The sequence below is a fragment of the Cebus imitator genome, unplaced genomic scaffold (genome assembly GCF_001604975.1).
Source record: "Cebus imitator isolate Cc_AM_T3 unplaced genomic scaffold, Cebus_imitator-1.0 Scaffold549, whole genome shotgun sequence".
NCBI lineage: Eukaryota > Metazoa > Chordata > Mammalia > Primates > Cebidae > Cebus > Cebus imitator.
The window spans coordinates 103,702-121,104 of NW_016107864.1; the positions used below are offsets into that span (position 1 = coordinate 103,702).

At 36.7% G+C, this 17,403-nt stretch overlaps 1 protein-coding gene and 1 pseudogene across 1 annotated transcript in view; both read left to right on the top strand.

Annotated features, from left to right (window-relative positions):
- The window catches only part of GRM5 (glutamate metabotropic receptor 5), a 155,258-nt gene that overhangs the window by 47,180 nt on the left and 90,675 nt on the right, over positions 1-17,403 (top strand). Inside the window, exons 2-3 of the mRNA XM_017515413.2 lie at positions 2,058-2,304; positions 9,393-9,561. Coding sequence (XP_017370902.1) covers positions 2,058-2,304; positions 9,393-9,561 — 416 coding nt within the window. The remainder of the gene's footprint in view (positions 1-2,057; positions 2,305-9,392; positions 9,562-17,403) is intronic.
- On the top strand, positions 9,747-12,225 carry LOC108293816 (annotated as a pseudogene).

The following is a 17,403-nucleotide window of genomic DNA, read 5'->3' on the forward strand; positions in this document are numbered from 1 at the left end:
CAAGAGGCAGAGGTTTGTAGTGAGCCAAGATTGCGCCATTGCACTCTAGCCTGGGTAAAAAGAGCAAAACTCCATCTCAAAAAAAAAAAAAAAAAACACCTTTCTTAAAACTTTTTTCCAAAATGATAAGCTCTGGCTTTACCTCAGCTCTTTATTTCACCTTTTTTACCACACTCTTCCTATATGTCTCAACCCTATTCATTCTAGGAAACAGATTTCGCTTCCTAGATACTTTTGTCTATAATCATGGCCTCTACCACAGGAAAGGACATTTTCTCCTGTCACTGGGATGACTATATTCCCTCTTAATGGCCTTGGATACTCCTACAGCCATTTAGTGCTTTACACTATAGCCGTTTAAACCTTTCTCCACAATGTAGCCAGATTGGTCTTCCTAAAATAGAAATATGATCATGTCTCTCATGACCCTCCCTAGCTTAAACATTTCAATGGGTCCCAAATGTCTTATGATAAAATGCAGCTTTTTTTTTTTTTTTTTTTTTTTAGACAGAGTTTCCCTTTTGCTGCCCAGGCTGTAGTGCAATGGCACAATCTCTGCTCACAGCAACCTCTGCCTTCTGGGTTCAAGAGATTCTCCTGCCTCCACCTCCCGAGTAGCTGGGCTTACAGGTGCACACCACCATACCTGGATAATTTTGTATTTTTAGTAGAGATAGGGTTTTTTCATGTTGGTCAGGCTGTTCTCAAACTCCTGACCTCAGGTGATCCACTAGCCTTGGCCTCCCAAAGTGTTGGGATTACAGGCATGAGCCACCATGTCCAGCCAAAATGCAGCAATCTCAACATGGCTTATCTCTGCCTTCCTCTACCATTTCAGTTCTCTCTTTTCTCCTACCTCCTACTCTCTGTGTTGGTCATTCTGATTTCCTTAAAGTTTCCCAAACATAACTATCTCATCCGTTACTCTTCAAAAATGCATGGAGCACTCTTTTTCTCCATTCGTCTGGCTGATACTTAACCTAATCCTCAGCTTCAGAGACCTTCCATATGTGAGTCACCATTCAGTCGCGTCTCAGCACTTGTCAGAACACATTGCAATTGCCTGCTTAGGTAGATGCTCATTTGCCCTCTAGACTCTAAGTAAACGAGAGCAAGCATCGTGTCTATCTTGTTCAGCATGATGTCCCTCACTCAGAGCAAGTTCTGAGCAGTTAGAAATCACAGACACTCAGTCCATATTTGTCAAATCAAATACCAATCACAAACTTTAGTTCCTTAATGAAATATTCCCAAGGACCTTCTATTGGAAAGCATATTTCTCACTCCTTTGGGCCTCTGTAGATTTTAGCTGCACATCTTTTACAGATTTATTATCTTCTGCCTTTCCTTGTATTTACATAATTGATCACTGCTATTAGACAAGTTTCTTATGTGCAAGCTCCACGTTCAAACCATCTTTTTCTTCTCTCTAGATGATTAATTACAGAGGTTTATGTATATTCTGACTCCAATAAATGTTTACTGAATTAAATAATGAATTAAAGGAGTTTAAATTGTTCTATTTTATAACTTTCAAATAGGCCAGTTTATGGAGAGCATATGCTTTGAGATTAGAATTACTGGGTGATAAATCTAAATAGATAAATTTATATCAGATGGTGGAATATCTAATATTGCCAAGTAAGAGAACATAATAGTTTAGAAACTGGAGGTTTGTTGAAGATTTCTGAACTGAAAATGTATAATGTGACAGCTGATACTAATGAAATTAATCTGTCCTTAAGAAACATTTTGTGATACAGAAATACAGTCCTATCCTGCATTCATACCTAGAGTTTGGTTATGGAAGAAAGTGGATCTTGCTACTCTTGGGGATTCAGATCTTCTTTCAGCATTTTGGAAGAAAAACCTGAATACAGAAGATAACTATTAGGCTCATTATGTTGGTACCTGTTTCTCAGTATTACCCCTGGTTCTAACTCTGATAAAATTGTTCCAGAACATTCTCTAATTCCAGGTAACCCATTATTCAGTACCCTGGGATGTCTTGAGGGTAGATTTATATCTCAAAGCTGTGCCTAATTTGTTCCCAACAGGTTCTCTGACTCTGAAAACACATCATGTTCAAGATTCCAAAATGGGATTTGTGATCAACGCCATCTATTCGATGGCCTATGGGCTCCACAACATGCAGATGTCCCTCTGCCCAGGGGTTGCAGGACTCTGTGATGCAATGAAGCCAATTGATGGACGAAAACTTTTGGAATCCCTGATGAAAACCAATTTTACTGGGGTTTCTGGAGATATGATCCTATTCGACGAGAATGGAGACTCTCCAGGAAGGTATTGTTACAATTATCCTCTAGACGGTAGAGGCAGAACAACAGCCAACACTTGATCCTGAAATGTCTTTTTCTCTCCTTTGTGGTTAATCTAGGTTTCCTGGCCAAGTTTCCCCTGCCCTGACATCCCAAATGAGCAAAGAGAGAGAGAAGAAGCAGCCCCATTTCTGTGACCAGGAAAAAATGCATTGGTGCTAATGTCCAAAATGTGCTTTGGGAATCATCATCATATTTCAGAGACCTAAACTGAGAGACAGGAATCTCACATGATCATAGATAAATAGAGATCATCTCAGTGGTTTCTCTGTACATGCCTGTCCTGTTATTCCCTGTATTTGGCTATTGTCTTGTGTAACAGAACTATTCTGAAACAGAAACAATTCAATTTCTGATAATCCAGAAATGGGGCTGAGGGTCTATTCTGTTGTTTTCTGTTCCTACAGCGAGTGAGTTATAAGTCATATTTTATTTTATTATTCTCCAGCTGGAGCACTTTCTCCCTTGTTGAGGACTAAATTGTTCTTTTCTCTGAAATTTGACTTTTATTTATAGAGGAGCTTGAGGAAGATAAACTCATAATTATGTCAGTTCCCAGAGAAATTACTGAGTACCCAGAACTTAGGAGAATTCACATTTATCTTCTACTCCCAATTCTTAAATGGCTCTACACAGGCATTTAAGAGTTATAAACACTTTTAATCTATAAGGAATAATGTCACTGAAATGATATTTGGAGTGGTAGCAGGGCTGAGTCTTTACTCAGCCTTGCATCAAAACAATCAGGGTCCTTTGTCTCTAAGTGCTCTTCTAGCCATAGCTCATACTTAACAACTGTGCTTGGAAAGCTGTCAATACACTCTATTGTTGACCCTGCCAAGAGGTTTCATGAGTCCTCAGCAATTCACACCACCTGTGCCCACACGTTCTGTCAGCAACCTTGGTTTAGCACACTTCTATATTCTGAGATGAGCTGGAGCTTATCCCAAATGCAGCTGTTACTATCTCATATGCCAGACTTATAAGTGATAGTTTCAGGTGATACAGCCAAGTGAAAACCTAGATTTTTTTTTTCTATTGTGCAGACTTGAAGTATTGCTACAACCAGGCGGTTTGCCAAAATAAACTGACTTTTCACATGTTGTGTTCTACTTTTTGGCTGTTCAGTATATCCATGAAGAAAAAAATACAAGCATTTTCTCAGAGCCAAACAAAACTTCACAACTGTAAATCTTTTAAGGGCAGGTTGAGCAATGAGCTCAGTCTTGAGGCTCCGGTCAAGGCCTGGGCTCAGATATCTGCATATCAATTTGTTATTCCCATGTGCATCCCTAGAGTACTGACATTAGCTTGGGACTTGCTGATAGAATTTGATGACTGTAGCTCCACCAGTTCAAGAGTTTTTATGTCAGGTACCCAACCCATTCCACAAACGAGACAGGGAGGAAATGCCTCAGAAGGTCCAGTTCTATCCAGTGGGAAACCTTAATGGATCAGGCCAAACATCACTGCCTTATTCATAATCCTCCAAATATGTTATAAAAGGTTCTTAATCTTTTTCGGAACATGAATCCCTTCGAGACACAGATAAAATGTATATATATTCTTTCAAGAACAATATACTTAAAATTTTGCAAACAATTTCTAGGAATACAGGATTGCCCTGAGTGTATCCTTGTACTCTTAAGTTTGGGTATAACATTAACCCATTAATAAATGATCAGAGTTGGCCTCTGAGGGCATGAAGCAAGGTGATTTACAATCTTTTCTTTCTTCCAATAGTCCAGTTACATTTACAAAAAAATACATATAACTAGCATATATTGTATGTTCTGAGCCAAATACTAAGCCAAGGGCTCTACTTTTTAATCCTACAAGGTATGAATTGTTACCACTCTTTTTTCCAGTTAAAGAAAACCAAGGCTTAACAAAGCCTTAACAAAGTTCAATGACTTGCCCAAAGACACAGTCTAGTAAATGATAGAGTCCAGATTTTTACTCTGTCTCCTGGGCTTCAAACTCTATCCCTGTACAATAGCCTGCCAATTAGTCGACCAGGATCAAAATTTTTAAAACACTATATGTTGAGAAATTTATCTGTAGACATTTGGTTATTTTTGTGGAGTAGAAGCCTTCTTCTGGATCAAAGGCATTCCAGGCTGGGTGAGAAACCAAAGGAGCCTGAGTGATTAAGGAATCCTCTAAAATTCCAGAGTTAAATGGGGAGGATCCTAAACAGAAGAAGCTGAGAGAGGTGGCAGCTCACTCCGGCACACACTTGCAGACTGTTGGAAAGTATGTTCTAATCATTGTTTTTAAATCTCACATCTGATTAGCCTACCATCAGTCCCAATGCTCTAATGAAAAACATGGTGCCAGGTGTTACAGAATCCAGAATTTTTGAATTTACAAAAGCTTAAACAATCACATAATGTCCCTAACATAATATGTAACAGCACTCCTTAATAAACACATTAATATTTCTGTAGCAAAACATACAAATATTCACTTTAATTGTGATAAACAAGACTATAAATAGTCTCACATTAGTTCCAGTCAGATTTCATCACTAGATAAAGTTCAGGTACTATCATGCTTTGCTCTCAAGTGACTTAGGAAAAAAAAAGTAATTTTCAGAGCTTTAATGATTTTACAATTACAGATAAGAAATATGGACCTTTACTATTTTGCCATTAGCAGACTAGATCATCAATCATCAAACTATGATCTGCAAAGCACGGCACATGGAGTCTCCTGCTTGTTGTCATAAGTAAGGTTTTTTTGAATACAGTCACACTCATTCATTTAGGTGCTATAGCTGCTTGTACACAACAATCGCAGAGGTAAGTGGAGACCATCTCCAAACTTAAAATATTTACCATACATCCCCTCACAGCAAAAGTTTGCTAATCTCTGGCTTAGGGACTTCATTGAGAGTTAAAGTTTAAGGCTGTGGCTGCTGCCTGGAATTGACCATAATTAGGCGGAGGAAACATGGACAGCCAATGACAGACTGAGTACAACTGAATAATTAAACCAAGAAATTAAAACATTATATTGTGGGATTTGTAAGTATATGGATGCAAAATAGTTTAAAACAATGGCGAAAATGAAAAAGAATTTGAAATTGCGCAAGGCCAAGTTTCTTACATTTTACGCTAAGTGACTCAATATTAACTTTAAGTAGAATAAAAATACATATTGTAATCCCTTAAGCAACCACTAAAATTTTAATACAAAGAAGAGTATTTAAAATAGAGATACAAAAAAAAAAAAGAAAGAAAAAAATCAATAAATCAAGGAGCTGGTTTTATGAAAAGATCAACAAAATAGAACACTAGCAAAAAAAAAACAAAAAAAAAAAAGAAAGATTAACCCAAAATAAGGCAGGAAAAAAAAGAACAGAGGAGCACAACATATGTGGTAAATAGAAAATAGATGTTAGAACAGTAGAAATGGCAGATCATGACTTTGCGTGTACACTGGTTCTTAATATATGGCATTGCTCATAGAAGGTTCATAAAGAAACAGATGGTCTGTTTCAATGTCCAGATTTTCCTGGTAAAACCCCTGAGTGTCATAGAAAGAAAGAGACGTGCCCAACATTTCACTGTCAATTAAATAACAGGGCAAGGACATTATGCAAATCTCAGGCACAATCATCAAGTTAAACTTTACCTTAGTTTTTTTTCTTACACTACATTTGAAATGGTTCAATGTATTAATATATAGTATAAAAGTGTTCTATTATTAGGTGCCATTCATGTTTTTGGTCAAATTAAAGCTTTCCTCTGTGATTATCCCACCCTAAAGGTACAGATCATTGTAATTGCTTTGTTGAATGGACCAGGGCTTGGGTGTATCTATTATGCCAATCCACAGATAATTTAGCACATGTTTAAGAATTACACTTTTTTTTTTTAACCAAAGCACTTTAGCATCAGAATTATCAATTGAGAGAGCCTTAGGAACCACATCAGCGCAATACTCTGCAGCCCCCTGCAAGTGATTTTTCACTTTCTGTAACAACCATGTTTCAATCTCTTGAATAAACCCCTGATTATCATCTGAAGACAATCGGCTGGAATCTTCAGAGTTTTAGCCATTTAGAAAGTTCCTTATTTCTGTTCAATTGAACCCTGCCTTTCTCTAGTTTCCCTTAAATGTTTTAACAAAACTTTTTGTTGTTGTAATATATTTTGATTTTGAACAATATCTAAAATTTATTTTTAAAATTATTTAGAATATGTAGGTTTAAATTGTGGCCAGTTAAGGAAGAGCAGAAATGAGAAGGTAGAGAGTAAGGGGAAGGAAGGGACAGGTATTAAAGAAGACAGATTACATAAACAAATACACTATGCTGAGAAAAACATTTCAGAAGCAGAGAAACATAGAAACCAAGAGGTGCAATGAGAATGAAAGACCAGAGGAGAAAGGGAGAGAGAGAGAGAGAGAAAGAGAGAGAGAGAAGAGGAGGAGGAGGAGGATCGAAGAAGAAGAAAAGGGAGGAAGGGATAAATAGGAGGAAGGGATAAATAGGAGGAAGGGAATGGGAAGAAGGAAAAAGAGAAACTGGGCTGAAGATTTATATTAAACTGTCTTGTGACTGGAATGACACATTAATCTTTGCTTCTGACACTGAATATGTGCCACTTGGATCTTTACTAAAGCCATCAAAAACAAATTAGATAACTGAATTACTGTTATTTGTTAGAAAACAAAATACAGTCTTCTAGATTGACTCATGGCTAAAGATTGCAGGAAGTCATTACGTCTTTTGATTCTTACCTAAAAGTTACATATAAGTATGTTTTAAGCATTCTCTTTTTTCCCCCTTTGATGGAGAATAAAAGCTATATTCTATCTCTGAAAATTAAAAGGGCTCATACCAACTCATAAGTGAAGGGGAGAATATTCTTTTGTGGTGATATATTCTCACCTATTTCTTTTTTTAGGATACTAAAAAAAAGATTTTTAAAGCAATGTTCTGTTTTTACAGCTATAGCCGTGAGTGATAATACCTCTGTGTGTTTGTCTTGTAGTAAGAAACAATAACCAGAAATCTAAAGGCTAATTCCAAAGGGAGAGTTCATTACCGCTAATGTAATTATAACAAGTTTATTGAGTTGAACTGAAATTAAGGTTTAACTTTCCTTAAAACAAGTTCCCTGACAAATGTGACATTTTCCAATCTATAAGAGTTTTCATGGTTATTTTTCAAAAATTCTGGATCCTTTTACTTTTTACCATTTGTCATAAATAAAGAGGCATGGATATAGAGAAAAGGACTTCAGATATAAATTGGTTCAAATTTTTACAATATTTAAGCAAGGAAAATACAATCTCTTAGCTCTAGCCAGGATTTGGAGCAGTGCCCAGGATCTGGAGCAGTCTAATAAAGAAGAAAGAACCACAGACTTGAAATCTAAAGGCTTAGTTTAGGTCCTGGCTCTGACAGTGACATACTCTGCAATCTGTTTGTATTAATTAACCTCACTGAGCTTCAGTTCCATTATCTGTAAAATTAACAATTTGAACTAAACTTTCCAGAGTTACAAATTGCTAGAAATGGGATTGACAGCTCATTTTTTGAGTGAGGAGTGACACCCTCATATCTCTTCATATTGGCAGCAAAGAAACAAGTCTGACACTGATGTTTCTCTTTCTCCCATCCTATAATCTTCAAAGGTTATTTGGTCATAGAAAGTCACCCTTTGAATACTTAAAGCCCATATATTTCAAGTAGCAAATGACATAATACATGAGTTATTTTTACCTCAGTGCTCTGTATTCTAATATATCAACTCATTGCATGCACAGAGGCCATGGGATAATTGTGACTGAGAGGGAAGGAAAGCATCCTATAAATTGATATTTTTGATTTAGAAGTAGAATTTAGACAGTTACCCCAAATCTTTACTGATTGCCAACACTGCAGGAAAATCCTCAAGTTACTGAACAACCAACAAAACAAGAATGAGGTTATATTCTAGAAAAAAAAAAAAAAGCTACTATAAAAAATGTGACTGGAAATCAAAACAGAATGGCATCATTTTATAACATAGGTTTCAATAGATTGATGCCAGTTTTGTTCTCAGTATTTCTGTACAGAACACTGGTTTGAGTATAGTAATCTCATCACTTGAATCCAAAAGCTAGAACATTTTCCATTCATATCATTTTCCAGATAGCTACACATGCTGAGCATAGGAGGTTGGAGGAGCCATATATATGTCTGTCTGTCAGTACTCTAAGTCCTGAGGGGATAAAACATATTAAATACTATGTGAACACAGTGTGTACCTGACTCGTACCTACAGAAAATGAGACAGTGGTAGTATTGCTTATCTAATATCCTCAAATTGGAAAAATATTTCACAGGTTCTTCTCTAGAAATCAGCTTAATTATAAGAAAAGACTTGTAAGTAAGCACATTGATTTTCTCTTTTTATATTTCTATATACATACTCAAAAAACAACAGCTAGCAAAGGCTGAGAACCCACAAGGAACTTCTCTCTTCCAGCATTTTTACATTGCATGAGGTGCTTTAGAAGCTATTTTCAAACTTTTTTAAACGTCGCTCTTGAAATTATCTCTATATAATGAATTTAGCCATTGATAATGGATACAGTAAGAAAGGTAAAATGAGGCCTTCACTAAATTACCCCTATATCCTCTAAAGCTGAAGGTAAGATTAAAGATTTACCAAATTTCTCACTTGGTTAGTCAATGTAAGTTTTATCATTTTACTTGAATAGAGACAAAAACCTTTCTATCTTTTGTAGAAGCCTAACAGTAGTACTTGTTTAAACTTCTTAAAGTTATTTCAAAACTGTCTTTCATCCTGCTAAGGTCAAGTCACCTTCTCACATGGGATTACTTTCTTTTTCAGGTGTAAGCTTGAAAGCACAGAAATGGTCTCTGCAGAGAAAGTGAAATAGGCAGATTTTTTTTTGTTGTTATTCTAAGTGTACTGTGATGGAAAATTCCAGTGTTACTTCAATGACATTTTTGGGAATAAAATATATTGCCTTTTCATAGCTGAATATTTATATCTTTATCTAAATAAATATCATGTTCTTATTCCTAAGGTATGAAATAATGAATTTCAAGGAAATGGGAAAAGATTATTTTGATTACATCAATGTTGGAAGTTGGGACAATGGAGAATTAAAAATGGATGACGATGAAGTATGGTCCAAGAAAAGCAACATCATAAGATCTGTGTGCAGTGAACCATGTGAGAAAGGCCAGATCAAGGTAAAACGGCATCTATGTTTCTTTCATTTTTGTTGTAAAGTCAATGGTGTTAATGATCATGGGCTATTTTCTAAAATTTTAGACACTTATTTCACCTTTTATATTGTAAGCTTCTAATGTCAGAAATTCTCTCATTCCTTGTGAAATCTCGGGTGCAACTCATAATAGTCTTAGTAGTTGTTTTGATGGAACCAATTGATGAGTCATATTTGCCCATACCCTTTCTACTTAAGCCTTTAAAGACATGGGTTCCTGGAAATAAAGTGCACAGTTAGAAAAGGCATTCATTCTAATTTATTTAATAAATATTCAATACGGTTGAGAAGAGTAGCTGGCCTAGGCAGCCTACACTGAAGACGCCAGAAAACTCCATGGTGACATTGGTTTGGAATCAGACACCGCAATGGAAAAAGCAGAGACACTGCAAAAGTAAACAGAGTTAAAAGAGAAACCAAAACCTGGTAAGACTGAAGAGATAGCAGGAGAGGAAGAAACAGTTTCCCCTAAAGCTAAACATATTAGAAAGAAAGCAGAGCCTTCTGAAGTTGATATGAATTATCCAAAATCCAAAAAAGGCAAAGAAGAAAGAGGAGCCATCTCAAGATGGCATTTCTCCTAAAACCAAAAGTTTGAGAAAGAAAAAGGAGCCCATTGAAAAGGAAGCTGTTTCTTCTAAAACCAAAAAAGGTACAAAAAATGAGGAGCCTTCTGAGAAAGAAATACATGCTTCTAAGCCCAAGAAGATGAAGAAAGAAAAGGAAATGAATGGAGGAGCTGCAGAAAAAAGCCCTAAACTGAAGAATGGATTTCCTCATTCTGAATCTGACTATAACCCCAATGAAGGGGCCAATGAAGAAAGTAACAGTGAAATAGCGCAGGAGACACCCGTGGAACTAAAAGATGGTGCTTTCTCTAATTTTCCCACATCTGAAGAAACTATTAAGCTTCTCAAAGACCAAGGAGTGAATCTTCCTATTTCCTATACAAGCAAAGACATTCCATCGTGGTTACAGTGGGAAGGGCTTAATTGCACAGGCACAGGCAGGAACTGGGAAGATACTCTCCTTTGCCATCCCTTTCATTGAGAAACTTCATGGGGAACTGCAAGACAGGAAGAGAGGTTGTCCTCCTTAGGTACTGGTTCTTGCACCTACAAGACAGTTGGCAAATCAAGTAAGCAAAGACTTCAGTAACATCACAAAAATGCTGTCAGTGGCTTGTTTTTATGGTGGAACTCCTTATGAAGGTCAATTTGAACACATGAGGAATGGGATTGATATCCTGGTTGGGACACCAGGTCATATCAAAGTCCACATACAGAATGGCAAACTAGATCTCACCAAACTTAAGCATGTTGTCCTGGAGGAATTTGACCAGATGTTGGATATGGGATTTGCCGATCAAGTGAAAGAAATTTTAAGTGTAGCATACAAGAAAGATTCTGAAGACAATCCCCAAACATTGCTTCCTTCTGCAGCTTGCCCTTATTGGGTGTTTAATATTGCCAAGAAACACATGAAATCTACATATGAACAGGTGGACCTGATTGGTAAAAAGACTCAGAAAACAGCAATAACTGCAGAGCATCTGGCTATTAAGTGCCACCACACTCAGAGGGCAGCAGTTATGGGGATGTCATCTGCGTATATAGTGGTTATCAAGGATGTACTATCATCTTTTGTAAAACCAAGAAAGAAGCCCAGGAGCTGTCCCAGAATTTGGCTATAAAGCAGGATACCCAGCTATTGCATGGAGACATTCCACAGAAGCAAAGGGAAATCACCCAGAAAGGTTTTAGAAATGGTAGTTTTGGAGTTTTGGCAGCAATCAATGTTGCTGAACGCGCATTAGACATCCCTGAGGTTGATTTGGTTATACAAAGCTCTCCACCAAAGGATGTAGAGCCCTACATTCATCTATCCGAGTGGATGGGCAGAGCTGGAAGGACAGGGGTGTACATCTGCCTTTACCAGCACAAGGTAGAATATCAGTCAGAACAAGTAGAGCGAAAGGCAAGAATTAAGTTCAAACGATGGTGTTCCTTCTGCAACAGGAATAATAAAAGCTTCCAGTAAAGATACCATCAGGCTTTTGGATTCCGTGCCTCCCACTGCCGTTAGACACTTCAAGCCATCAGTGGAGAAGCTGATAGAGGAGAAGAGAGTTGGGGAAACTCTGGCAGCAGCACTGACCCATGTTTCAGGTGTCACATTCATAGACCAGCGCTCCTTGATCAACTTCAATGTGGGTTTTGTGACCATGACCTTGTGATGCTTAAGTGAAATGCCAAATATTAGTTATGCATGGAAAGAACTTAAAGAGCAGCTGGGTGAGAAGACTGATTCCAAAGTGAAGGGAATGGTTTTCCTCAAAGGAAAGCTGGGTGTTTGTTTTGATGCACCTACCGCATCAGTAACAGAAATACAGGAGAAATGGCACGATTCACGACACTGGCAGCGCTCGGTAGCCACAGAGCAACCAGAGCTGGAGGGACCACAGGAAGAATATGGAGGTTTCAGGGGACAGTGGAACGGAAACAAGATTCAGAGGACAGCGGGAAGGCAATGGAGGCCTGAGAGGACAGCAATCAGGAGGTGGCAATGAAGTAAGAGATCCCAAAACAAAGGCCTGAAGAGTAGTTTCAGTAAAGCATTTGGTCAGTAATTAAAAATAAAAAGATTTATGTAGCAAAAAGAGAATGATGTTTGGCCATATAGAACCGAATATTATTTTTTGTCCAAAGTAAGGACACATTATGCTTCCTTTTGACCATTTGCTGAGTCCTAGTCTCTTTCAGACCCAGACAAGCTTCAACTAAATTGTTTCATCTGATCATTATCATTTATAACTTTATTGCTACTTCTTCCTCAGTTTTTCCTTTTGAAAGGTGTATGAATTCATTAATTTTTATTCTAATGCATTATCTATAGATTAAAAGATAAACTCAAGCATGTATCTGGCTATACTTTGTGATTTCACCTGTCTTTATACTCAAAGTGTCCCTTAATAGTGTCCTTTCCTAAAATAAATGCCCTAAGGGAGTGTAACAGTCTCTGGAGGACCACTTTGACCCTTTGGAAGTTAAGGTCTCCTCAGCCAACTGCCGAACTGTTTCTCATGTGGTCCTATTATTTGTCAACTGAGACTTAATACTGAGCAGTGTGTCAAAACAAGATTTCAAACTTAGCTGGGTTGTAATACAGTCTACACCAGCGTATGCTCTAGATTTGGAAGACGTAGTGTGTTGATATAGATTACCTATACTTATGTACATTTTGATATGTTTTTAGCTTCTCATTATAAGGTGATTCATGTTTCAGTGAATTCTTCACAGAAAGTATATATAAAAGTATATTTTAATAGAAAGCTGGGGTCTTTAGAGAATTTCAAATATATAAGGTGGCTCCATAGCTTTCTTTGCAAGAATGCTGGATAAATAGTTCTTAAATGATAATGCATTCCACTTCTTCCTATTGGAAGATTAACATTATTTACCAAGAAGGACTTAAGGGAGTAGGAGGCACAAATTTGCATCACTGAAGAGCATGTCAAAAACAACAACAACAAAATATCACTGGAAATAATCAAATGCAGGAAGGTAATAAATTCGTAACTGGAGAGCAAAGAGAAGAACAAGTATGATTTGCATGATAAAGCACTGTTTTAATCCTGAAAACTTCACAGATCACTAATGTTTCTAGAGGTTAACTTCAAGTGGGCAAGCTGGGTTTTTAGGTAGTCAGTGGCCTAGTTCCTAAAGCCACAGTATAGCATGTTTGTTAAACTGAATCTCAGTTGAAAGTTTGTTTTAGCTGCTTGGAGGTTTCCTTTTAAGACACATTGTAAGTGGTTAAGTTGTTTTGAGGGAACTGAAGAACTTGATGTAGCCCCTGGCCAGCTAACTCTGCTGGATTTCACAGATATTATTTCTCTGGGAAATATTCTACACAGCACAGGAACTTCAGAGTGGCATTTTCTCCTCACCTTAATTTCCAGAGATTCTTTCTGTACTGGGAATCCTGGAACATATTAAGCTAGGAAATTTAAAGCCACGTGGTCTCTCTTGTTTTTATTTAATTACTGTGAACACCTAGAATATTTCTAGGTCCTGGTTTTTCTTGCTTAACCCAATGTTTATCTCGAACTGCCCTTCATTGGATCACCATGCACTAGGGGCTCTGATAGCCAGTTCAGCTCCTGATCCTTGAAGCAACATCCCTTTTTGATTTGAACTTCAGTTCCATCCTTGAATACTAACTAGATGTTTCTTGCCCTCTGTTCTCAGAATTCTTCTGGCTTTTATTCCTTGATTTACTTACCAGCTTTATCACTTTACCCTTATTCCTCATGGCTTCCCATCAAGCCATAGGTATTAGGTGACAGTGTAATTTATTGGATTCTGATTTTGCCCAAATACTGGGCATGCTTTAATAACAACCGAACCATTTCATTATTTGGATAGGCATGGGTACCTTATCAAGCTGATAAAAGGATATGGTACCCATCCATTAGAAAAGAACAGCTAAAACCTTGTTGTGGATTATGGGTTCAAAGAAAAATAATCAGGCATAAATTAAGAGTAAGAGGGACGATTAATAGAAATTAATAGTTAATATTGATGAGGCAAAAATAAATGGGACACCCTTTATTATCAGAAGATTTACAGTCTAAGTGAGGAAAAATATGGACACTGAGACGCAACATCATGTAAAATGTGATGACTTCATTAAGAAAGAAAAGATGAGGGCTATATAAGTTTGTACAAAAAGGATAGAGGGATTTCTTCTGAATAAAATGTCAAACATTGGACCATAAAAAAATGAGTATGATTTCAGGGAGAAAACATTTACATAGAACAATAAAAGAAAAGAGACAAAAGTGGTCAACCGAAGATTGCCCAGCAACAAGTGAATAATCTAGGTGCATTGCTCTACATGGTTATTATAAAAGAGAAAGTTGAAATAAGTTGAACCCGGATTTGTGGAGAGTTTTTAACATCATACTAAATACACTGCGCTTAATTTTCATTAAACAGAAGTCAGAGAATAATTCTGACCAAGATGTCGGCATAAGTTGAGCTGTGGTAAGGAAGATGAATAGAGTTATAACACAAGAAAGAAGAGACAAGTTAGAAGGATGCTGTGATACAGTGGTAACAAGGCCTTGAATTGGAGAAGAAACAGTGAGAATGAAAAGGGGCCAGAAGACATATTTGGAGAAAACATTACAGACATTGATTCAATCAGGCTGACTGCCAATTTGATGTCAAGTTGCGTAAAAGTCAGCACAATCAACTTCAATTCTAAGTGTTAGTGACTAAAAGGTGGCATTGCCAGGAATAGAAAAATGGGTTTGGATTTAGAGAAAAGGTAATGGGTTAGTTTGGGGGAATGTTGGTTTTGGCATAGCCATCCAGTGATTAAAAGTCTGGTCTACAGCAATGAAAAATAAGGCTAACAATACAGATTTAGGAATTGATCGAATGAAGTTAAAGTTGAAGCTATTAGTATACATAAAATTGCAGAACTTGAAAGTGTAAATAAAAAACAAATATGGATCAAGAATATACCTTGGAGAATTTCTGCTTTCAAAGTGTAAAAAAGGAAGAGGTAGAGGCTGAGCAGCAACACGTGCAGAGAGAGACAAGCAGGGAGCTCACTGTCATATACGATGGTAGTCAGCAGAAGAGAAAGGTCAAAGAAGAGGAACGATGAGAGAAAGACATGAAAACTGAGGGTTCGCCCTTCATCTGGGCCTGCCAGGTTGAACAGAATATAATGGCAATTGAGTATCAAGATGAATAACGAAAATGTAGTCTATCTACATAATAGTATACTACTTAACTATAAAAAAGAATGAAATCCTGTCACTCACAGCAACATGGATGGAACTGGAGAACAGAATGTTAAGTGATAAGCCAAGGACAGAAAATTAAATGTCACATGTTCTCACCTAAATATGCAAGATATAAAATGTTGATCTCACAGAAGTAAAAATTAGAACAAATACTAGAAGGTGGGAAGGTAAGGAGAAAGAGAGGGATAGGCAGAGCTTTGTTAAAGGAAGCAGAATCAGAGCTAGGTAGGTGGAATAAATTCTAGTGTTCTTTATCACGGTAGGATGAATATAGTTAACAGTAATCTATAGTTTCAAATAGCTAAAAGGAGGTTACGAAACATTCCTAACATAAAGAAATAATAAATTTTTGACATGATGGCTATGCTAATTACCCTGATCACTATACATTATGTGTATCAAAACGTCACTATGTACCCAATAAATATGTATTATTATGCGTACATACCTATTCTCATGCATCAATTGAAAAAAAAAGTGTAAGACAAAGAATTATGTGGTGAAAACTATGTAAGGGATAATTCAGTAATATGAGGTCATTAAAAAAATTACTCTTAGGCTAAAGAAGATCTGACCACACTTACAGAAAACAAAAATTCAACGAAGGAAAAGAAGACAAAGATATAATAAAAATGGGGAGAGGGCAGCATTGGTGTTCAGTGCCGTAAGGAAAAATGATATCAAAATAACTTACTTGCTCATCAAACAGTTCTTGAATACCACATTTCTGGTAGTGTATTCTCAGAGCGGTTAGAGTTAGTCTTTTCAACCAACCTTACCTTCATTCTGTTTAGAAGACATTTCATGTGTTTGTTCATCTGTGATTAAGAGTGAAGCTGCAATATTTCAGTACTGATAGTAAGGCCCTCAAAGGGTAGGCCTGAAAATTTGGAAACCATAAGACCAGAAAAAAGAAAGATAAAGTAAATGAAGATAAAAATAAATGTATTAATATCTGCGAAATATCTCAAAACATTAGGTATCTGAAATTTTCTGTATGTCTTATTATGGCATACAGCAAGAGCTGGTAAACTATGGCCCACAGACTAAATCTGAACTACTGCCTGTTTGTGTAAATAAAGTTTTATTAAAATAGAGCCAGACTCATTTGTTTATATATTGGCCATGGCTACTTTCCTGCTATAGTGGCAGAGATGGCTGAGTTGCTGAGTTTCAATAGAGACTGCATGGCCCAAAGCCTAAATATTTATTATTTGGTCTTTTGCACACAAAAAAACATTGGCTAACACTTATTATATCAAGACAAAAGAAGTTTGTTTGCATCTTGGCCAATTATCTTTCAGTTAAACTCTTCATGTGAGAGGTTTAAATTCACGTACAATTATTTATATACCCACCCAGAATATCAATATTCATAATTTCCAATGCTTCCTGTAGAAAGATTACACAGTACAAATTACCATATAATTTTTGTTCATTTTTGATCCTTCACAGCAATACCTTTTGAAATGTAACTTTCAAATGCTGAATGACTGATTTCAGAGATTTCTTTATATATACTTTTCTACCCTATTCTACAGGGAATAATTTATGTAACAGAAGAATTTGATTCCCTATCATATTTTTAATTCTGGTTATTTTGTAATAATATTTGTTTAGTCCTTTTATAAAAATCCTAAACCCCATTGTCCTAACCCGATATCATTTTCACTCTGTTAAATATACAATTTACAAGATTTTCTTAATATGGTTTAAGGTTGTAACTGAGCAATTTCATTCATAATATCAACATCTCATGGCATTGTGCAGAGTTTGTAAACTTAGTTTCCATGAAAGGATTTAGTCTAGCAAAGGTTCAGATACGTTATATATTGTTATTCATAAAGAAAGCACAGATGGCTGTGTGCAGTGGCTCATGAGTATAATCCCAAAGTTTTGGAAGGCTGAGGTGGGAGAATCCCCTGAGCTCAGGAGTTCAAGATCAGCCTAGGCAACTTAGTGAGAGCCCATCTCTACAAAAGAAAA